This window comes from Amphiura filiformis, chromosome 3 (genome assembly GCF_039555335.1).
Source record: "Amphiura filiformis chromosome 3, Afil_fr2py, whole genome shotgun sequence".
NCBI lineage: Eukaryota > Metazoa > Echinodermata > Ophiuroidea > Amphilepidida > Amphiuridae > Amphiura > Amphiura filiformis.
The window spans coordinates 8594318-8619448 of NC_092630.1; the positions used below are offsets into that span (position 1 = coordinate 8594318).

Here is a 25131-nt window from a genome sequence, read left to right on the forward strand (position 1 = left end):
TCTATGTGAACTCAGCCTTAGTACTAGTCTGGGCCGCGACAAAAATACGTTCATGGATTAAATCGACCGTTAACCGTTTAATACCGTTACATAAACGTGTTTTCGTCGCGGACCATGCAGACTGCACAATGTTCAAAGAAAGATTTACCCATGTATGAAAAATAGCCTACTTTATACGTGAAAAAGTACCAATGTGACCAACTTAAACAAACATACTAACAAACGTAACAAACAACAAACAAACAAGGAAATCACAACAAACAAGCATCCAAACAAAACGAGCACTATTGATGAACTCCACGTATTTTATGATGCGGTATAAAGATTGTTCCTTTAAAACCGCGAGCAATACCGGTAATCATGGTAATATTGCCCATACTGCTAACTTTGCCGTCATTTAATGTACATTGACATGCATTCAAAACATTAGGGAGTAAAATTGCAAAGTTGTATTTACCCAATGTATTCCATTCTGATATGAAAAGCCGATTTATAGGCTATTGACCACGTTGAACCACCCTGGAGGATGGATCTGATACAAACCCAAGAATGTCTGGGATGTCTGTTTATACCGTGTTCTGTGTTGCACTATGAACCTGCAAAAATCATATCATTCCAACATGTCCAATGGCATAATTCGATAACCCACATTCAATAATCACATTTAATGCATGTGATTGTTGAATGTGAGTTATAATATACTTGCAGCAGCGTATAACCATCCTTTTAGTGTGAGGATCAAAGCTCAAATTTTGTCCCCATTTGTCAGTTTTTCGTCCCATTTTTAGTAATTTCAATGATACTTTATCTTTTTGACGTCCCCATTTTCATAGGGGGGTAGTTCCCCTCCACCCCCTGGCTACGCAACAGCATAGGCCTACATGTAGCTTAAAATTGAAGTTTAACTGACTTGCGGAGTATTAGTTTTTGTACCCTGAGTATTCACATGTCATTCCTTCAATGCACAAGTTAAGAACTGTGGGTAATTCGATAATATCTTGTACGTAGATCATGCGTATGCTAAAAAGTCTACATGGTCTACTCTTCAACACTAGTGAAACCCATTTTGGGGGGAAATTATATAAGCAATTTGTTGCACCCTGCAACAATTTGTTGCACCCTGCAACAATTTGTTGCACCCTGCAACAATTTGTTGCACCCTGCAAACAATTTGTTGCACCCTGCAACAATTTGTTGCACCCTGCAACAATGTGTTGCACCCTGCAACAATTTGTTGCACCCTGCAACAATTTGTTGCACCCTGCGACCTCCTGGAGGAGGTTAAGCAATTTAATTACCTGGATTCAATGATAGACAACAAAGGTGATTGCACATCTGAGATCAAAAGAAGATTAGCTATGGCAAGGACAACAACTCAGAGTATGTCAAAGATCTGGACGAGTCGTGGTTTATCAATCAACCTAAAGGTACGGTAACCTCGTGTAACAGTCTTCTCAATACGGGTGCGAATCCTGGCCGACAATGACAAAGAATGACAGGAAGAAGGTAGATGCATTTGAGATGTGGTGCTATAGGAGTCTGCTGGGAGTATCTTGGAAAGACAAGAAGACAAACATCTGGATCCTGGTTAAGATTGGCATGGACTTCACATCAGAACATTCAAACATCAGAAAGTCCATCATTGAGAGAAAGTTTCGCTATAGGCCTACTTTGGCCACATTGTAAGAAAGGATGGTGGAGTTGAGAAGCAAATTCTTCAGGGAGCCGTGTAAGGTCGTCGTTGAAGAGGACGTCCACCAACATCTTGGACAAACGATGTGAAAAATGTTTCATCACACGGAATGTATGGTGCAACCCGGGTTGCAACACGTTTGGCTTTTGATAGAAGCAGATGGTGTGCTACTGTGCTCTATCTTGTGAAGACCACAGCAGCGCAATTCTGCGCCATCTGACCCAGAGAAAGAGAATAGGCTATACAGGCATGGGTTTACAAACGCGTTTTTAACAGAAAAATATATTCATATAAATCCATACCTTAAGGGGGTACTACACCCCTGGCCAATTTTGAGCCTATTTTTGCATTTTTCTCAAAAATTATAGCGCATTGGTGACAAGTAAGATATGTTTATTATAGGGGCTCAAGACAAGTAGTTATTGATTTATTGATCAAATATTGGTTTTCCCTCATTTTTGACTGTAACTCCACAACTGTTGTCTGTGCTGAAATAAAATTTCCAGTCCAGTAGTTTTAGTCCTTGCCCCTATATAATATACATATATACTTGTCACAAATGCTCTTTAATTTTTGAGAATAATGCAAAAATAGGCACAGAATTGGGCAGGGGTGTAGTACCCCCTTAAATCACAAAATTTAACAGATTCCACAAAAACTTAATCCAAGAACCACGGTACCAATACTAGTATGTGGTTAGGTCTACGCATGTTTATATAATTCAACTTCATTCAAAACTTCTTAAAAATTGAATACATTCATGTTGAGCATATTCAACGCCGACAGCACGAACATGAAGCTAGGAGCTAGGGGAGGAAGGGTTAACATATGGTGCTAAGAACGTCTCCAGGCACAGATTTGACTCTTTTAACTGTTGCCAAATTTAATACTTTGTTCAATGTTTGCCAAATTTCTACATAATTCCAATGAAATATTGTGACTGAACTCAAATACCCCTTATATCGGCCACTTTACTTCCCTTCTGGCGTATCCATTGAATCTATAAGCTTTCATAAAAGTGTCTTGGTCCGCGGGGTAGTTGCCCTCTTTTCGATTATGTGTTTATCGAATAAAGTTATAGTAACGATCAATTGGTGTTGATCCTGAAAAATCGTTTATAGCCCAAAGACTTTAAGAATTTGCGTGTTGGTATGTTTAGAATTTAGTTCGAAGGGACTGAGATCAGAAATCTTCCCCATTTCAGACGTTCTTTGGTGGACATATTAGGGGGGGTGATCATGCTGATAACAATGATATATCTTACAACAAACATGATAAAAGCTGTGAAGCACGTATTTGAATTACTGTGAATAGATAGCCTATGCCCTTAAGGGGGTATCACCCCTGCTCAATTTTGTGCCTATTTTTGTATTTTTCTCAAAAATTATAGCGCATTGGTGACAAGTAACAGTCTAGTAACATAATGGGCAAGGACCACAACTACTGTACTGGAAATTTTATTTCAGCACAGACAACAGTTGTGGAGTTACAGTCAAAAATGAGGGAAAACCAGTATTTGATCAATAAATCAATAACTACTTGCATGCCTTAAGTTGCTGCATTTTCATTGCAGTAGTTGTAGTCCTTGCCCCATTATACATATCTTACTTGTATCAAATGCGCTATAATTTTTGAGAAAATGCAAAAATAGGCACCAAATTGGTAATGGGTGTAGTTAGTTTCGAATAATGTGTTTTTGTTTATCAAATAAAGTTATGGTAACGATCAATAATGGCTCGATCATGAAAATACGTTAATAGAATTTGCGTGTTGGCTGTTTAAAATCTAGTTCGAAATCACACCACTCTTCGCCATACATACATTCTCCCAGCCACATTTCCCTAACATAATATGAAATTTAAAAATAAAAATGAAATTTATTTTGTCAGAGGCGACGGCGAGGTTCGAACCCACGCTGCACTGAGCCGCTATAATGTACTCCTATACAGTATTGACGTAACACCAGCGCCTTAGACCGCTCGGCTATCAGGGCTTGATGGTGTCATGATGAAAATTTAAAAATATAATCGCAATTTCATTACTTCAACATACCACGTAACACGCAAAGACAGAAAACGTACCATATTTTGGAATTTTATTTGTTTAAAAACATCAATGTGTATTAATAGCGCTCAATTGTTGATAACTGCGTGTTTTATATACAGAAATAGGACAATAAATGAGGCTATACACGCACAATAGTATATCGATTTTGATTCACACGTGCGCTACGAACTCGCCGTGTGCTAAAAGCATAGATTATCAATGTGGCGTGGCCTACCGTTTTTCTTGTAGCTTCTTTTATACACGTCGATGTTTTCATCAATTATACAATTAATCCACATTAGACCCCTAATTTTATTTCAGGAAATAAAAGATTAGATTACCATAAAAACGAAACAGTAATCATTGACGGGGTCTAATGTAATTTATACATGGAATTTTCAACGTTTTTTCTATCGCCATCCTCGCTCAATTAAAAAATATTTTGGCGTATATAAAATTGAAATAAAATTCTCTGCCTCATAAACGACATCAAATGTGCCACAATTGGGTATCACGAATCGTTATATATGATGTGCAGTTAATATAATTTTCTTTTATACAGAGGATGCTTCAGTTTTGACAGGAAAAATATTTTCTTGAAAACCCTCTCACTCGGTTATTTTAAAACGGTAACCACGCTTCCCTAGAATGTGCAATAAATTAGCATTAACATTTTTCTTATTCTAACAGCAAGCGTTTCTAAAATGCAGTATGGCGAAATGTGGTGTAGTTCGAAATGAAAAATCAGATTCCGTTGCTGTACAAACCGTGATACGTCCTTTAAAAAAACAAACACGTTTTTTGACCCTGGACAATAACCGACCGTCATCGAGGATAGACTAAGAACAGATTAAGGATGAATATCCATGAAATTGAGAAAGATAAATCGCGAGATAATTTACAGAAAATATTAATATTATCGCAATAGATGAAGAAGACAACGCACATCTATACTAATGCTATTCTCTTGGCACAAAGAATCAAAAGAATACCTTGAAGAGAAATCATAATTCAAAGGTAATAATTGTTGCATCGTCGCACAGTGTCATCGACCCTACATCTTCATGGGAGAAATCGCCATGGTAGGTTGAATCCACAGCCACGATTGGCCATTTGGTTCAGACCTTTGAAGCTCTCTGAGACGAATAATTAGTCGAGGGACATGACTAAGGCTACTCACAATAGCCGGGTTATTGATCTTGGTTGTGCGTGAATAAGCTTGTATACCCCATTGAAGTCAATGGTCATCGACTTTTATACTGCCTAGTAGTGAGTGCAGCTGTACTACACGATGTAGTCCATACAGGACCAACGCAATATAAAATTAGAGTTTTGGTCCGATTTTGAGTTCAAAGCGCACGGCCAATTTTCAAAGCGCATTCTAGCGACCATCATATCTGTTCAACACGTATTTTCAAGTGTATGAGACCACATCTGGTTTCTTGAGAAAAATTCATTTACGGAGATATTCATCATTTTCTAACCCGGTATCCGAAGATTTTCGTCTGATATCAAAATCGTACATAGCAATTCCCCGGAGCAATTCACGTGTATCGATCCCGTGTATTCATTTTAGTGTCTCTGCTACACCAAATAATTATTAGCCAGGCGATGTCGGTGTGCGTCGCAACATTACAAAGATACACTCTCATTTCACACTTTTCATTTTTCTGAATAGAATCCCTACTCATTTATTTTTGATTCCGAACTATTCGTTTTGATCAGATATATTGTTCACTTTGATTAGGTTTATTATCATTTTGAACCGACAATCTTATAGTTTCCTTTATATTTCAACAAGTAACTACTCAGTTTTTAAATTGACAAGATCTCCAACTCATTATTTAACAAGATTACCTATTTCATTTTGAGATGATTCTGTTATTATATTATATCCCCCTTTGACAAGATAAACTGTTCAAATTTCATTTCTGATAAGAATAAGAATAAATAATGCCAAATTGGTGCTTTTTTTTATACAAAGTTAGTTACTGTCAATTAAATACGAGGAGAATCCTGAAAATTGACAAATACATTTAAAATCTCATCTAATGATGTGAACGGAAGTTTGAGAAACGGCAAAATAGTCATTCGTCCACGTTGCCATGGTAACAACTATAGATAACTAGATAATTAGGGAAGACCTATTACAGAAAGAAAAATGGATCTATGTATATGTTTTTCTTCAACATTTTGACCATATGTTATCATAGTTAACAAATGCACGGCAAACCAACGTGAACATATGCATTCAGCATCCCAGTTAAATAAAAATCACCAACCCTTGTCCCAGTTGCGTTGTCAAAGGGTTTTACGCCTATGGCCTAAAATGCCAACACGATTGATCAAATACACGAGCTAAGCCAAAAAAAGGCACAATAAAACCATTATACTATAATTTTAGTCTAGTAGGGACATATGAAATTTTTTCGTAAGTGTTGGGTACGGTATATACAGATATATGGAAGGCCAAAAGGCTCAAAACATGTCTCAATATGAAATTTCAAGACTTCCAAGGTTACCCTTTGGCCATCCATTATGACCCTTACGGCCTTCTATAATTCTATATAGGGGGCCTACATCAGGAACTCCATGTTAACATTTAAACCATTATTATTCATCGGTTCATGAATAATATAACAAGGAAAATGAACGAAATTGTAACGTGACAGTGCAAAGGTGCACAGGTAGACGTTTTTTTGTTTTGTTTTTTTTGCAAAGCGGTTGATTAACAATGTCAACTAAAGAGGTTGATTAGCAATGTCATTACTGCACCTTATTTTGCCGTCGCATTTGGTTCGTTGAACTATAACTGAACATGAATAGGCATTAGATGCATACAGTAGCGTAGTCAGCAGGTGCAGAGCCTGACAAAAAAATAAAGAGAAAGAAAAGTGCCCGTAACAAATGATACCATTTCATGGTTCAGCAAAAATGAAAGAGCAAATCGGGAAGGGAAATTCCCCGATCATGATCATGGGTGCGCACATTGTGTATTGTAAAAATTAGTGTTGTAAAAGTGCGTTGGCGAAATCGACGTGCTTGTTGAACTTAATCTCAGAACTTGAATTTTCTCCAAATGTCATGGAATATGTTTCACCAAGTATTGAAATCTTGTATTATACTTGCCAGCACTCTTACTTAAACCTATATATTATGGCCCAGTTTCACAAAGACTGACAATTGATCTCACGTGTGATTAATAGTCGTTATATGGGTAAATAAAATAATCATAAGATTCGTATGGCTTTTATGAAACAGGCCCCAGATATTGTACAAAATAATAATTGCCATGCATGCGGTTTCAATATTTATTTATTTTTTATTTGAATACACCAGGAAATAGAAGGGTCGGAAATTCTCTACCGGGTCTCTACCATATCGACTATGTTTTCTCCTAAAATAGTTGAAAAGGATTTCCCTTTTTGGTTTTATTTCTGGATATTTATTTTCAGATCTCTCATTACACTTCATCGATCTTTAATGTTTTGTGTTCATACAGTTGTATTGTAAACTCTCGACAAAGTACATAAAACTCGTGCGGCACTGGGAGAGGAAACCCACTTGATGAGTTGAAGTTTTGCGAGTTGTTTTGTTCCGGAGTTAATTTGCGAGTTGCTTTAAGTACCGCATTAGCATGATGATGATGATGATGATGATGATGATGATGATGATGATGATGATGATGATGATGATGATGATGTGATGATGATGATGACGACGACGACGACGACGACGATGACGACGACGATTGATGATGATAATGATGACGATGATGATGATGATGATGATGATGATGATGATGATGATGGATAATGGATAATGATAATGATAATGATGATGATGATGATGATAATGATAATGATGATGATGATGACGATGACGATGATAATGATAATGATAATGATAATGATAATGATAATGATGACGATGACGATGACGATGATGATGATGATGATGATGATGATGATGATGAAAATGGCGTTACTTAAAATGGGAATAAAATCATCGAAATAGAAAAAATAAGAGCAACACTTTATCTTGCACACGAATCAATCGATACTAAATAGCGTTAAATTAAAGGGATCAGGGTTACCGCGTGCATTGGTCAAGGATGCTGTAACTTACTTGTATAATGGCTATGAAATTTATTGAACATCGGTGAAATTATTAACGCTTATCAACAAAAAGTGACACAGAAAGTTGACGTTAAATTCGCCAGAAATAAGGCATTGGTTCTCCCTAATAACTGTCGACAATGAAGCGATAGAAATCCAAAGCTTAGAAACAGCAAAAGTCTTTGATATCCCGTGACCTTGGCCGCTCAATATCACGGAGGCTCAGGTCCTCATTTTTAAAGTCTGATTTAGTGGAGATTATGTTGGGAAAGATGGCCGGGTATATCTCACTGAACTTTGCATAATATTGATGTCTGTGACTGCAAAAACAGTTGAGCAACACTGAATAAACACGTGAACACTTCAATGACTAAGGTTTGTACAGTGAAAATATAGGGGCGTTAATTTATAAACATTAAAACACGTAAAGAATATGAAGATGTCAATGTTTTTTAACACACTTTCTTGTGTTTAAAACATAAACATCTACATAATTTTTATGTGTTTTAGTGTTTATAAATCAACACCCCTATATGCCTTCACTGTACAAACCTTAGCCATTTTAATAATCTCTTGAACACTTTAAAAGTGTTCAAGAGATTATTATAAGTGTTGCTCATGCTGTTTTGATGGATTTTGATAGCTCTGGTAATTCCAGATTTCCAGATGTCAGTTGGCAAATGCACTGGCCATAGCAAGTTGCTTTCTAATTTATTGAGAGCTGCCACCGTCGTTGACAATCAAGTTGAAAGTGCTCTACAACTTTGTAGCTGCTGTTCTGCTCTTCCTCCACAGATCATCACCTTTGTCTTCTTAACATTGAAGAACAGTCCATATTTTTCACTGGCATTCTTGACTATGTCATTCAAATCTTGAAGTTCTGCGGCAACACTAGCAATCAATAAATGATCAGAATCGTAACCATAGCATCTGAGGTTGGTTGTGATGACCTTCAAGGCTTCAACTGTTTTCCGTCTTGTATATCCATCGAAAGCTTTCCGCACGTCCATCGAAAGCTTTCCGCACCTCTAGACGGAGGCCTAATCGTCTAGGCGTCCGTCTAGAGATCGGAAGGTCGTGGGTTCGATTCCCATGCCGGCACATTCCCTTGCTTTTTTTTCAAGTTGAGTTGTGTGCCGGTCGGGATTTGTGTTTATTCGTTGTCATGTTTAATTGTAACACTTTGGGTTGGTAAACTGTTCATTCTTTCTTATAGTACGCCATCAAACTATTTGTGCTTTATGAATTCGCTGGCAAGCCTGTTGTACAGAAAATATGAAATGATTTTATTCCCCGGTAACTCACAGTCTACAACTCAACAACAATACAACCCGCCCTCCTTGGCCTCTCAATTCTTTAAACTTCATTTTCACGTGCGTTCAATTCATAATCGTCTGATGTGTGGTGCTATAACAATTACTTCACCATTTACATTATACATAACTAACAATATAACGTCACCTGGTGAATGGAACCAATGAACGATGCACTCGAGGAATTCTGTATAATCAGTAGCACAAATTTGTCACACAGGCTGTTCTTGTTCATTTAACTGTTGGCTTACCCGCCGATGGTTAAACAGTTTTTACCAGGGACCGTCTGTGGTCAGAACACCAACACCGCTATAGGATCTAAGTGAATTTCGCATTTCTCAATTTGGCAATATTCTGTTTATATTCTACACTATCTGGAATATATACTAAAAAGTGAAGCAATATGCGCCGGCAAGGAGAACCAGTAGATTGCCGTTGGTTGGTCTGTTGTAAGTATTTTGAATACTAAATTAATAAGAGGTCGTTTGTATGGTTTTATAATTTGGCACAGGAATCGAACTGGTGTCCAAAGCTGATGTGAGATACATCCCACCAAATCTTTAACTCGAGAACTCTAGCTTCGAATTTGCACACGATAGTTACGCATTCGATTGTGAAGCTATCGGTGAGCAAATTCGTGGCTGCATGGACTTCTCGAGCAACAAATCTTTGACCCATTTAAATAGTGCAATGCAGTTAAATAATATTTATCTTCAGCAAACAGGTAGTGCAACTTGAATGCATAATCTTAGAGCTTATGTGATATTGTTAAATGTCTTATATATATTATGCATTGCGACTATTACTAGTATTACTCTGATATATTATCAGTGCATGGCCGATTTGGAATACATGGGAACTTTTTGAATTGTTATGTGATCCATGTTATAATGGTACTTTTTAAGATACCAATTACCATGTACTATATTTAGTACAATAATGTTTGATTCTAATGAAGTTGTATCACCAAGCATGCATGCAAAAATGCTAGTAGGCCCTAAAATAGTACTTTGCAAACCCCGGGTTGCAAACAGACCGTATAGCTAATTGGATAAAGGAACGCATATTATACTTGTTTGGGACTTCCAAATATTCAATTGTATTTGTAATGAAGGCCTTTTTACGAACTAAAAACACAGGCCAACACACTAAAGGTCTCGTAAAAGGCACACAATGCCAAATTGTCGAAAATATAAAAATATCCGCTGAAATCTAGAATTCTCTCATAGTACCATAAATTCTGATCTATTCAAAATCATTCTCTTGTGACGGGATTTTGTCACACTTTAGCACGCTTCATAAAGCTCGATAGGTGTTTTGTAGCGTTGATTAGGCCTAGTCTTGGTCGTGGTCTTAGTCTTGACTGCCTGTCACGGTCGGTCTCGGATGGCCTCGGATGTCATTAACCTTCATTATTTAGGCGTTTGGTAAGGAAAATTTCTTTTTATTGACTGCCACCTTTGTTTTGCTCTTCCAAACTCTGTTCGACTCCCATCCTCTGTCAGCGGATGTATTTCAACTATTTGACCCGCTCCATTTTCCCACATCTATGGTGATGTTACTCCTTTCTAAATATCTTATAACTTAAGTCTTCTTTACATGTATTTTCATACCATATACTTTTGATCTTGTCCATCAATCTTTCTAAACTAGACCTGCTTTGGTGCTTGCGCTACCACTGTTTGGTCATATACAAATCGCACATCCTTCAATAACTTCGTCCAACGTATAAACAGCCTACAGGTACATTCCATTCATTCTATTCTATTCTATTCTATTCTATTCTATTCTATTCTATTCTATTCTATTCTATTCTATTCTATTCTACATGTCATAATCATCTCCACAAATACATTGGTAAGAGCTCCGGTGAAAGTAGACATCCTTGACGCACCTCCTTTCTAACTGCACATAGTTTGAGGCTCCATCTGCAATTCACTTCTGCCACTTGTCCGATGTATGATATTTGACTACATGTATATCAATTTACTATCATTCTATGTCTCAAGTCAGCTCCAATATTTTTACATGTTTCACAGTTTCACCCGACACTGGTGCTACGAACTTGCATAAAGCCAAACTCTGTTTTATAATAAAGTCCCTAGCATTTGATTGCACCATCCATGCCATCTGCATGGTAAGAATTCGCAGAATGATCTTTGATGTATGCGGAATCATACAGGTGGTTATTGTGTGGTCTTGGTACTCTGTGGCATCTGGTTTCTTTTGCAGTGGAATCGGTGAACTATCATGAAGTCATCTGACCAATCTCCGTGTGAATTTGCTTGCAGACTTCCTTCTCTTCCTCGGTTCCCTTGTCTCGGAAGGGTCTTTATCATATCTCTGCTGATGAACGCTGATGAAAAAGGGGGTCATTGGGTGTAGAGGTTGTCTATTGACATGATTGATGACAAGCACATGATGCGTACAAATGGGAGTGTCCCCCGGTCAAACAACAGCGTTCATTTCGCTGGTAAACTGTGCAGTATAATGAAGACACAGACAAAAGGGATGCATAGTGCTGCATTATATTGGTTGTCTGTTCTCCGTAAGGCGTAAATGATAGAAAATACCCTAAAGCTGACACTTTTGTCTGTCATCCGTTCACAAACCAATAATGTGTTGTCAATTCATTCAATTATGATAGAAAGATAACAGTATTGGCAACTCGCTTCAAGCAGACACCGGTTTACCGCGCGTATGATGCAAAAGATGTAACAATCATTTTGAAGGTTTAGTGCTATACCATGGCATCTTGCAATTTATATGCTTTCCTTCAAGCAATATATGTGACCGCGAATGAGCCGTAAAGTCGACCCGGTCAATTTTGTTTTATTTCGTCAGACATTTGACTTCAAACGATATATCCAGAAGCGGGGTTATGTTTTGTTGAACTTTGCTCGTTCAACAAAATGGTATACCTTTTACGGTCCTATATACATGTGTCTCTTTTCCCACATTGCTGGTAATAAATATCAAACAGTCATATTGGCGGTCATTTCAAATCATCCCCAAGTCAACGAGGTTCAGGAATGTCCTATTATTGTTATTGGTTATATACATACCTAGACAAAACACAATGCTTTGTAACCCACCACTTGAACAGGATTTAGCCAAAGCAAACAAAGACTAGATCTATTTAAGAATTCTATAGACATAGGTAGCAGCTTATTATCCTCTTCAACAATAGGATTATTGATTGGTGAAAGGTGTTTGACTAGAGCTATCAAAATGAGATACATGTAGCACCAACTTGAGGTACCTATGAATACGACCTTCATGAACATTTTACACTGTAACTCAGAATACAATTTAGCACATTTACGGCGCATTCGTGGTGTACGGTCATTATATATAGTAATGTCTGAAAGTACAAATTTGGGCTTATTTTTATCGATAAACATTCAATAATGCTAAATCTGGTATAAAGTCCGATCCTGACTCCACTTCGCAGCGCCAAAATTTGGGGGCCCTGTGCCCGGGCCCATCTGGCCCAATGGTAAATCCGGCCCTGTCAGGTTATAGTTTTTATAGCATCGCAGTATCGCATCGCGATGCGATGTGGAGTCAGGACCGGACCGGACTTTTAAGTCATTAGATGTTAGCTTTTCACAATAGATGTTGGCTTTTCACCATGTTCACAGGCATTGATTAGTTGATGCATGAATCGCACCATAGCTGATGATCGGCCATGGACCAGTAATAATTGTCCGGGGCTGATTTTGAAGAATTTTCTCTACGATCGCAAATGAGCAAATTTGGACTTTTTTAAAACTGAAAAAGCATAAAAAAGCTCGCAAAGCAGACCTTTTTGGCATTTGGCGATGGGCGGAGGGGGGAGGGGTGCAATAGCTGCCATGTGTTGCTGCGTATACAATATATTGTGTGTAAATTGCAAAATGTTTACAGGGCAGCTATTGAACTTATCCACTTCTGGCACTGAATAGTCGGTACGGTATGCAAGCCAAAGTGGCCCATTCAAATGAATGGGTGCGTAAGATTGGGTACTTCAAAGCAATCACATTAATCATGGTTCATGTGGTCTCGTATTTACCTCGTATACAAATGTCTTGACCCATGCAAACTTTATGCAGCTAAATTGTTGTAGGTTTAAGTTCAATTAAGCATGTTAAGTGGAAAATGAAAAGTCAGTGAACACTGATGAACTCAACTTGTATGCCTGATGCAGCCCACACATAATATGTTATATACGAACACAATGAAATCTACATTTTCTGTCTCAGGCTTAGGCCAAAAAAAAATTGTTGTGTTGCCCTCAAGTGGAAAAATGGAAAATGTGGGTAGGACGGTCGGATTTCTTTTTTTTTTTTTTTTTTTTTTTTTTTTTTCTTTTTAAACCTTCAGTTTTTAAAAATCCCTCAAATATTAAATAATGCTTCTTCAATTAGGGACATTTGTCAATTTTGACTTCTGGATACCTGTTAGACATCAATAATAAAGACTAGTCTTTCAATAAAATATTAATTTTAAGTGAAAAACATTGAGTTTTTGAGCAAATCTGTGAAAATCATCATTCAAAAAAAAAAAGCACCCCTGATTTTTCAGGATTTAGGGTCGGACGGTTGAGGGCAACACAACAATTATTTTTTTGGCCTTATTGTGTGGAATTTCATAATTAAATTAGATCTTCGCAATCTTTTATTTTATTAATTCAATGTCAGAAAATACTAATAATAAGAGGAAGAAGAAATACGCCTACAACTTAAAGGGGCATTTCGTGATCCACAGCCTCATCCCCCCACTGGATAGGCCTACCTCTGGCTACATAATGTTTATGTACCAAATATTTCTTGCAGATTGATTCGTTTAGCAAAAATAGGCCTATCGCCAAATTGGAATTTCGTTCTGGTGCACCAGAACGAAATTACAACACATTGTCTATGGAGCAGTGTAATACACATAATCATGCATAACTCGCAAACGCAAAATCGGAATCAACTGAAATTTTGGAAATAAGCTTTTTCGTGGATATCTACTGAAAATGTCATAAAAAGAGGATGCTAGGATCACGAAATCCTCCTTTAAGTATTTTATGTTTTTGTAAACACTATAAGTTATTAAAGAAGTTTCCTAATGACCATTAGTAATCAGACGAGTTGCGAGAGTTATGACACCACAGTGGACATTGTACCTTTGCAGTATAATTCATTATACGGTTTGCATTAATTGCATATACCTATATAACTGTAGCGTAAAATAAATAAAGACATTCTTTATCAGTACTTATAGATCTGATATCAGTATCCTTCTTGCATAAACACTAGATCTTTTGGGATGTTTTGTATAATATACAAAGGTGAAAATGAATGAATTTTAAAAATATATAATCCATCTTCAAAATATATATTTTTTCAATAGATATCAACGACAAAACTTTCAGTTGACTCCAAATTTGCGTTTGCGAGTTATGCATGATTATATGTGTATTATACACTGCTCCATAAACTATGTGTGGTAATTTCGTTCTGGTATACCAGAATGTAATTCAAATATTTCAAAATATTTTTGCCAAACGAATTAATCTGCAAGAACTTTTTTGTACATAAACATTATGTAGCTAGAAGTTTCTAGTGGTATAAAAATCTCAACATTTTTGTTGAGAAAAGTGCAAGGGATGGTGCCCTTTTAATGAAGCAAACTAAAACTTGTAAACATTTTACCACTCGTGACGTCATACAATCACAGCGTCAAGGTGTACTATCGTCATTGTTATTATACCATAAGCTTACCTGTCATACTCATAGATAGATAGTAACTTTTTGTTACAAAATACTGATATGGAACGTGAACAATGTGGAGCTGCAAAGTCATAGATCAAAATTCCAGAAAAAGATATACTTATCACCTTCTTAATAATAGTATAACACGAAAAAAACAGGTGGAATTGTTTTTTGCGTCATACGGTTGGTTGTTTTATAGTACAGTGAGTCAACTGAATTATTAAAACTTTTTTGTCCTGTTTGAACATCAATTGTACTACATACCTATCGACTTCTGTTTTGCATCAAATTTAATCAAACAAAAGAAATAATTTACTTCCAGAAAATAGAAACGAATCGGTCCAAATTGATGTATGACGCGACGACTTTCTTGTCACCTCAATTTAACTAAAGAGCGTTTCACACTAATTCGGGCTAATCAATGGAATATGCCTACCAAACCAAACTTGGAAGTTAAAATATGAACTATATCTAATATAAAAATTTTACGGGAATTTACGTTAAAGAGGAAGCCCACCAAACCTGTCTGGTTATCAAATTAATCAGTGACTAGGTTATCTCTGAATTTGACAGGTGATGTTGTAATGTTATTCCGTCAATTAGAACCTGTCAAATTCAGAGATAACCGTTGTTACTGCTTAATTTGATAACCAGGCAGGTTTGTTCACCTAGAAGATGGGGCTTCCTCTTTAATAAAAACTGAAAATATTAGTATGCAATACGACAGTACGATTATCAATGCCGGTCAGAGGGGACATGTGTGCTTTTTGTACACAAATATTGAGACAAAATAAGCTGACAAATAAGAGGAATGAATTATAAGGTTCTATTATAGAGGATCCCTCAAAAACATTGATGTAAGGGTGTCATTTCTGCCCCATGTGCATGATTTATCTTGGGAGGGGGAACACGCAAAAACTTTCGTTTTGATTATATCATTAGCCTTTACTCAAGAATCGCATGACTTGTATGCGATTATTGGTTTTCTGGACCCATTGTCGCTTAAAAAAAAATGTGATTGTCGATATCAAAATCAGCAGAGGAAGGAACCAGTTGGTTCTGAAATTATCTAAGAAAATAACCTGGTGAGTGCAGTTGAATGTTTTAATCTTTCTACTTTTTTTTAATAAATAGTTTTTATAGTTAGTCTTACTCTGTCCTATAAAGAATTAGTAGTGAGACTTGAGTTTTTGTATCGAACAGTTTTGGTCAGTTTATCGTTTACGTCGTTAAGGTTAATAATTGATTTTAACTAGATTTTAACCTTCACAACTTGACCCATAAAGATAATCAAATAATCGACGCTTTCGATTTTTGCAATGGACTGAAATTTACGTCAATTGTTGTCATATATATTGATCATATTATTCAAAACGCCTGTACTGTCAAGCTCTGACATATGCAACAGAATTTAATACCAAATAAACTTGCACACGGCAGAATTGTATACCATCAAGTTGCACTGGGGTATAAAGTTGTTCAAAACATCGGCAAGGTAGAGTTATAGATACTCTTTTTACCCATCAAATATATTTGACAAAATTGACCTTGTCGATATCGGGAGTTAATTTGGACAAGTGTTGGCAGCAACAGTGTCCATTATTTCGCCAGGAGATTCTTAGCGTTGCCTTTGAGTTATGTACGGTGTTTTTTCACCACCAGGGTGTCCTTGCATGACGGTTTTACTAACTGACTGACTAACCTAACCTCAATGCAACAATATGGAGTGGAACGAAATTGCCAACCTTTAAATTTTATTTGAGACGAAAATTAATTTTGTAGAGTATTGCCACATAAAAAATGCATTTCTTGGTCACCCTAGGCCCTGTTATTGCAGAAAGAGTGTACCACGATCATAGCAATACATCTGTTACGTGGAATGCGCGACATGTGTTATTGCATAACGCATAGAGTAAGGGTTAGAGCCAGAGGTCAATACCCGCCTTCTTTATACTCGAGTCTCCGATACCATCTTTTCTGTTACAAAGCGACTTGTTATCATGTAGTTTTGTCACCTTGCAATGTAATGTCAATATGATCAAATTGAATGATTGAAATTGAATTATCATTGTTTACACGAGTACGTTGCTGCCTGTCATAGGAAAATGCATCCCTACTTTATTTGTGTGCATTTGTTGTTTGATTCTAAACTCTGATCATAGTATTCAAAAAGTCTGTACCGACATATGCAACATAGAATTTAATATAAACTTGCACACGGCAGAATTGTATACCAACAAGTTGCACTGGGGTATAAATTTGTTTAAAATATCGTCAAGCTAGAGTTACAGATACTGTTTCTATACCCATCAAACATATTTGACAAAATTGACCTTATGTGAGTTTTTCACCACCAGGGTGTCCTTGCATGACGGTTTTAGCAAAACGTTGTCAGCGTTTTGTTCACCCCAAGCCACAAACAATTGAGCTACAGTGCAGTGCCATTGTTCTTGTTTTATAGTTAAATGGCTAAAACTGGAAATAATATGGCCCGGCCATCCCACCCGCCTATTCATGCGCGTATTTGGGGGGGCTTTGGGGGCGCCAGCCCCCCGGGGTCAAAGTAGGGGGCGGCAAAAACGAATGGGCGGCGGAAGAAGAAGGGGCGGCAAAAACAGGGGCGGCAAAAACGAAGGGGGCGGCAAAACGAATTATCAAAGAAAAAAGGGCGCAAAAAATGGAAAAAGCATAAATAATTTTAAAAAAAGGTTGCTTTTAGGGCGCTAGCGCCAAAAAACCTTTTTTTTTTCTGCTCTTCACTTTTTTTTTTTACCGTGAAAAAAATTGGGTCAACCTTTTCGGGCTGTTAAAGAAGGGGCGGCAAAATTGTTTCTTCTTCAGCCCCCGGGGTTGGGGCGGCCACGGTACGCCACTGCTATTTATACATGTATGATGGTAGACTCAAAATCTGCATACATATATTTCTTCACGGTTTTAGTGTTTCGTTTAAGTTATGCTTCTTTTATTGCAGAGGGTCATCATTTTCAGTAGTCTAGCTAAGCTAACCTTATTGCAACAATATGGAGTGGAACGAAATAATTTGCCAACCATTAGCTTTTGTTTGAGACGAAAATTAATTTTGTACAGCATCTATAACAACAAGTATACCAAATAAAAAATGCCCTTTTCTTGACCACCCTGTTATTGCAGAAAGAGTGTACTACGATCATAGCAATACAGGTGTTACGTGGAATGCGCGACATGTGTTATTGCATAACGCAGAGGAGGTGTTACATGGAATGCGAGTGTTATTGCATAACGCATAGAGTAAGGGTTAGAGCCAGAGGTCAATACCCGCCTTCTTATACCCGAGTCTCCGATAGCATATTTTCTGTTACAAAGCGACTTGTTATCATACAGTTTTGTCACCTTGCAATGTAATGTCAATATTATCAAATTGAATGATTGAAATTGAATTATCATTGTTTACACGAGTACGTTGCTGTCTGTCATAGGAAAATGCATCCCTACTTTATTTGTGTGCATTTGTTGTTTCTAAACTCTGATCATAGTATTCAAAAAGTCTGTACCGACATATGCAACATAGAATTTAATATAATAAACTTGCACACGGCAGAATTGTATACCAACAAGTTGCACTGGGGTATAAATTTGTTCAAAATATCGTCAAGCAAGAGTTACAGATTCTGTTTCTATTCCCATCAAACATATTTGACAAAATTTACATTCCGTGCGTTTTTCACCACCAGGGTGTCCTTGCATGACGGTTTTAGCAAAACGTTGTCAGCGTTTTGTTCACCCCAAGCCACAAACAATTGAGCTACAGTGCCATTGTTGTTCTTGTTTTATAGTTAAATGGCTAAAACTGGAAATAATATGGCTCCGGCCTCCCCAGTCACCTATTTATATGATGGTAGACTCAAAATCTGCATACATATATTTCTTCACGGTTTTAGTGTTTCGTTTAAGTTATGCTTCTTTTATTGCAGAGGGTCATCATTTTCAGTAGTCTAGCTAAGCTAACCTTATTGCAACAATATGGAGTGGAACGAAATAATTTGCCAACCATTAGCTTTTATTTGAGACGAAAATTAATTTTGTACAACGTCTATAACAACAAGTATACCAAATAAAAAATGCCCTTTTCTTGACCACCCTGTTATTGCAGAAAGAGTGTACTACGATCATAGCAATACAGGTGTTACGTGGAATGCGCGACATGTGTTATTGCATAACGCAGAGGAGGTGTTATATGGAATGCGCGTGTTATTGCATAACGCATAGAGTAAGGGTTAGAGCCAGAGGTCAATACCCGCCTTCTTACTCGAGTCTCCGATATCATCTTTTCTGTTACAAAGCGACTTGTTATCATGTAGTTTTGTCACCTTGCAATGTAATGTCAATATTATCAAATTGAATGATTGAAATTGAATTATCATTGTTTACACGAGTACGTTTGCTGTCTGTCATGCATCCCACTTTATTATTTGTGAATTTGTTGTCTAACTCGGATCGTATTATTCAAAACGTCTGTACTGACATATGCAACAGAATTTAATACTAAGTAATCTTGTATACAGAACTGTATACCATCAATTTGCACTAAGGTAAAGTTGTTGAAAATATCGGCAAGCTAGAGTTACATATTCAGTTTCTGAGTTTCTACCCATCAAACATTTTTGACTTTATCCTTGTCGATGTCATGGGTTTAATGTATACTATAAACTGCATTATGAGATAAAGGTGCGTTTTCCGGGCAGCAGGGTGTCCTTGCATGACGGTTTTGCAAAACGCTATCATAATTATGAAACACACCTTGATTTCAAGCGACAGTGAACGAATAAGTATTATTGGATGGAATTAACAAAGACCATTGACAGGCTAGTGCAAGAAGATACTAATTGTCAATAGCTGCTTTATAGACATTTGACAACTACTGCATATAATCAATGTACACATTTAAAAATATGACACCTGGCAGCTATTGCATTTGTAACCTTTTTGCATTATTCCCCTTCGATATTATGTAATAAATAGAAGAGAACAGCCTACAATAAGTTTATTATTGTATTTATTCAAGTTTATAAAAGCAGCTTTTTGCAACCATCTATCTCGCTTCCAGCAATTTACGATTGCAATGTGATTATTTCTTGTTGAATGGCAGATGTCAGGCAATATCGGCGATAAAACCCATCACTGGGCCAGAATTTCACCACATCCAGGGCTATCATATGCATCACGTTTCAAACATATGTTTGGTTTCCCGATGTAATCTTGAATGTCGAATGCCATTTCCACAGATCGTTTCTCTTCTTTTACAAATCGTTTTTTCTCTTTATGCTGTGGAATAAAAAGGGACATTTATTTAAATTACTGTATTCATATCTGTTAGCTTCTGTTTACGTTATCAAATTGGCAATTCATGAAGAGATAAAGCGATATAAAACCAAACACGTGGTCTAAACGATATGCAGTTATAGCTCTAACACGCTCTGAAATGATGCTTTCCTAAAGTTCATAATCAAAATGAAGCTTAAAAATGCTGAGCTTTTAATTTTTTGCGATGTGTGTAATTTAGAAAAAAAAAAGAGAGTTGTATAATCATGATATGGATCACAATGTTGACATAGTTCTAGTTTAAACAAATTCCACTCAATGGGTCGAGACTTCTACAGGTGATATTAATTTTGATATTAAACAAAATTAATATTATTATAATATCGTTGCTCCTGTTGCAAGGAATGATGATGGCAACGATGACGTGGTGATGATTAATTAATTAATTGCAAGAAAATAAAAAATAGTAATTTGATGATAAATTATTACATGATCGCCTATAATTATAAAATGCTGGAATTTCATGAAGTGTTCAATGTGAACCAACAATGGACTAATCCATTTAAAGTCCACACACCCCCTGTGAAAGATTTTGGAAATATCTTCCACATGGAGAGTGCGGAAGATTTTGGAAATATATTTCACGAGGGATTCCAAATGGACCTAGCACACTGACCAATTTATTTGTAATTTACCCTCCACCTGTGGAGGATTCAGATTTTTTCAGAGGGTGTATGAAATTCAAAGATATTTACCTAATGCCTTCATTCCATTTGAAATTTATACTCTTCCTGTGGAAGATATTTCCCAAATCTTCCACAGGGGCAGTGTGGATTTAAATGAATAGCACATTCGTTCCAGCAATGTATTTTGATAAGAGGTAAAAATGAGCAATTTCGTTTGCATCGACTGCTCAGTGCCAGAAGTTTACAATATACTGTGTGTAGATTGCCAAATGTTAACAAGGCAGCTATTGCACTTACCCATTTCTGGCACTGAGCAGTTGACATAGTTTTCAACAACAAACTGACTTGGTTTCATGATCTTTTGGTTTGATTTGGTATAACGCAACCCCATAGGAAGAAATTTGTGACTTTTCTACTGACAATCGTGCTTGAGAAAGGAAAAAACACCGTGCATATTTTGGGATTTCAAAGTGGTATTTTGGTTCATATTGAATCTTATACCCCCAACCCCGAATTCCCCAGTGTTGGTATAGCACGTATTTTATATGTATGTAAAAAGATAAGGCGGTATTTGGATGTGTGTGTATGTATTCCAATTTGCAATTTACAGTACACCTATAATTATATCTCTCATAAAAAGATACGAATATTAATTTTGTTTTAAGAACTTGCCAATTTGATCATGCCAATTGTTTACTAAAACAAAAAAAGTCCCTTTGACCTGCGCAAAAAGGATCTTATTTTACCTGGACGCTATTACTCCCATATCCATTCCGAAGGCTAGTATGTAGCTGTATGTGCCGTCCGGCCCCCACCCATTACCCCACCGGTCCATAACAGTACACACGTCCCTCCAGTGTGGGAGATTGAGGTCATGTCTTCCAGAGGAGGTGTACGGATTTTAACCAGAATAGTCCAGTGCACTTGCAGACTGTATCGTGGAGAAAGCTAAGTACAAGTGTTCAAAAATACTCCCATGGTTAAAATGATCTAATCGTTTCATCTTTTTTGGTATAGTAATCATGGTAACAAACATTCATGCATTTCAAACGTGATGACGAATTACATTAATTATGATAACATTGGATGTGATGGTTTTTTTTTTATTACCTATTATCTTCCATAGTTATTATCCTATTATCCTCTATAGTCCAATTCAGTATTCACTTCAACACAAATTATTTTTCTGTTGCTAAAGTAATTCATTATGCTTTTGTTGTTTCTTTTCAGATTTGCTTTTGATAAGCTCAACATTTTCACTAGTTGTACCTGACCTGATCGCCACATTCAACATGAAAGGCGTCAATGGCACTGCTTCATTTATCATGAATGAAAGCGGCGATGTTCGCATCCTTCTGGACCTTCAAGGCTTCCCAGCAGACACTCCCTACAAGTGGAGTATCTATAATAAAGCAATGCTGTATGATCGTGAGAACCCATGTGATGCTGCTTACGTTGGTGCTGTGCATCCCGATGGGGACTTAACGTCTAGACAGGGCCAACTTCAAAATAGTGACTTTGGTAACCAATACCTTGAGAGTACGATTAAACTCACTGGTCCCAAGTCTGTTGATGGTCGAACATTAGTCTTCGAACAAGACAGCAATCCCAGCACACGAGTATGTGCTCAATTGATAGCTAATGCGAATCTCATTACGGCTATTGCAACCATAGATACGCCATTCGCAGGCCAACTTATTTTCCGACAACCTCGTAACGATCCAACAGCAGTTACAACAATATACATGGATGTCTACGATATAGTGGATCCTATTGAGAACAATGAATATACGTGGCAAATCTCAGATAATTCAGGACTTAACTACGATATGACAAACACAGAGCGCTGTGGTGCGACCTATACAGCAATATATGATCCCACGAATATTGGCGATGCGAATTGCGCTCAAGATGATCCGTCCATGTGTGCTATTGGTGATTTTAGCGGCAAATTCGGTAGCACGATGGTTCAAACTGTTCCCAATAAATCTCCAGAGTTCTATGTTGATACTAATCTACCTCTGACTGGAAGTAATAGCATAATGGGAAAGACTCTTGTATTTAGAACTGGGCAGATACGCCATGTTTGCGCACAAATCCGAGAGCTTCAACCCAAGACCGTCACTGCTCTATTTAGTGCCAGCAATGTGTCAGGTAGCATAACCTTCAAACAGTCTTCACCATTCGATGCTACGACTATCTCCGTGGATATCACCAATTTAAGGGATATTGCCAGTGGTTATCATGTGCATAAGTTTCCCGTCCCATTGAAGTACTATGAAAACGACCAGCTTCCGAGTGATAATAGTGTATCTGGACATTTTAATCCATATGGAAAACCTTATCCTCTTCCAATAGGCATGACAAATGATGAGTATGAAATAGGTGATATCAGCGGCAAATTTGGTAATTTAGCTGGTCTAGATGAACTGAATACAACGTATGTGGATTGGAATATGCCGCTATTTGGCAAGAACAGCGTAGTAGGAAGATCTGTAATTATCCATAAAGAAGAAGCAGCGGAGAGGTGGATTTATGGAACAATTGGATATCCTTCCAGTGAAGTCAAGACATTGCAATCTGTCTTCACCTCACCAGTGGTAGGTAAGATTGTCCTGCGACAACCAATTAATGATCCTCTCGGTGACACATCAGTCTGGGTTGAAGTTGCCTACTCAGATGGTTCAAGTACAACGGAAAACCACAATTGGCACATACATCAGTTACGAGTAGCAAACGATTACTTGTCTGATGAAGGCAGATGCTCGTCTACTGCAGGTCATGACAATCCATTTGATGCCGAAGTCGGGAACTTGTATTCAGAATGTACACCAGACAATCCTGGACGATGCGAGTTGGGCGATCTGACAGGGAAGCTTGGTACGTTCACAATCCCTGCTACAGTAGGAGATAAAACGGGGAAGAACTTCTGGACAGACGCAAGACTACCTTTGTCAGGTGCTAACAGTGTTGCAAGTAAATCTATTGTTATCCACTATCCCAATCGCGGTGCTCCTCGATTGGCCTGCGCAGATCTTCTTGAAGTACCTAAGAAGATAGCCAAGGCTGATATGTGGACAAATGGACCAGTGTCTGGTGATATCACACTTTCACAACAGTTTGAAACGGATCCAGCTACAGTCGATTCTTGGGTAGAAGGATTAGGACAAGAGGCGGCTGGGTGGCATGTTCATAATCTACCTGTTCCATATGATGAAGAAGTCGAACCATGCAGTGGTGCTTCCGTGCAAGGACATTATAATCCATTTAACATTGCATATGGTGATGAAGGTCCTCCAAAGATCGGCACCAATGACATGTATGAAGTAGGAGATCTTAGTGCTAAATTTGACTCATTTGCCGGATTGGACAGTTACGCCGAGGCCTCAGCTGATACAAACCTTTACCTTTATGGTCCACGTAGTGTTGTTGGTCGATCAATTGTGATCCATAGGAACGATTTAGGCGGTACCCGTTGGGTGTGTGCTACTTTGATTCCGGACTACTCATCCGGGAATGCTTATACGGTGATGGCTACAGCTACTTTCACGATGGAATCTCAAATTGTTGGTACAGTTACATTGGTAAGTATTATCTCATTTTACTATTATGTGGCCAGTTCACTACCATAATATTTAGGGGTAAATGGTTGTATAGATATTCTATACTGTTGTCACCATAAGAATCTAATATAATTACATGGTAAAATAAACCATAAGTTCAATTTTACAGGAACTTTCCATCTGAAAATCATACCAAGAATTTTGCGGAAACACATGTGGTTTATCATTTTGAAGGAGACATGTAATGCATAAAGAACGAAATGAAGATTCGTAATTACCTGATCATGGTAACTCCTTTCTTCCACCAATCATCGTTGACGGAGCCTATACATGATGGAAAATAGAGAGCTTGCGATTTCCAAACGTACGGCTCATACACCTGTGCATCTATTCAAAACCCCGTCACATGAGTGATTTTGAGTAGATGCACGGGCGTATGATACGTACATGCACGTTTGGAAATCGCAAACTCTTTATTATGAGCAGATTCACGTAAAGCTACACCAGTATATATATTTTTAACAGGTTTACGTATCTATCATTAAAACTTGGTTTTAAATAATTAAGTATTTTAAAATTTATTTGTAATGATAGAGCCAGACACATTACGGTGAAGAAAACTACGGCGAAACAACAATGGTAGTTGAAGTGGACTCGGAAAATGCAGACTCGG

At 37.4% G+C, this 25131-nt stretch overlaps 1 protein-coding gene across 4 annotated transcripts in view; it reads left to right on the forward strand.

The window, feature by feature from the left end:
- LOC140147967 (uncharacterized) overlaps positions 1–25131 on the forward strand; it is a 78023-nt gene that overhangs the window by 7273 nt on the left and 45619 nt on the right. For 2 of the 4 annotated variants that reach the window (XM_072169779.1, XM_072169782.1), the window contains exons 1-3: positions 9357–9619; positions 22126–24479; positions 25053–25130. In XM_072169779.1, coding sequence (XP_072025880.1) covers positions 9574–9619; positions 22126–24479; positions 25053–25130 — 2478 coding nt within the window. In that variant the 5' untranslated portion in view covers positions 9357–9573. Of the gene's footprint in view, positions 1–9355; positions 9620–22125; positions 24480–25052; position 25131 lie in introns of those variants that run through there. The other 2 variants (XM_072169781.1, XM_072169780.1) reach the window with 2 other exon arrangements.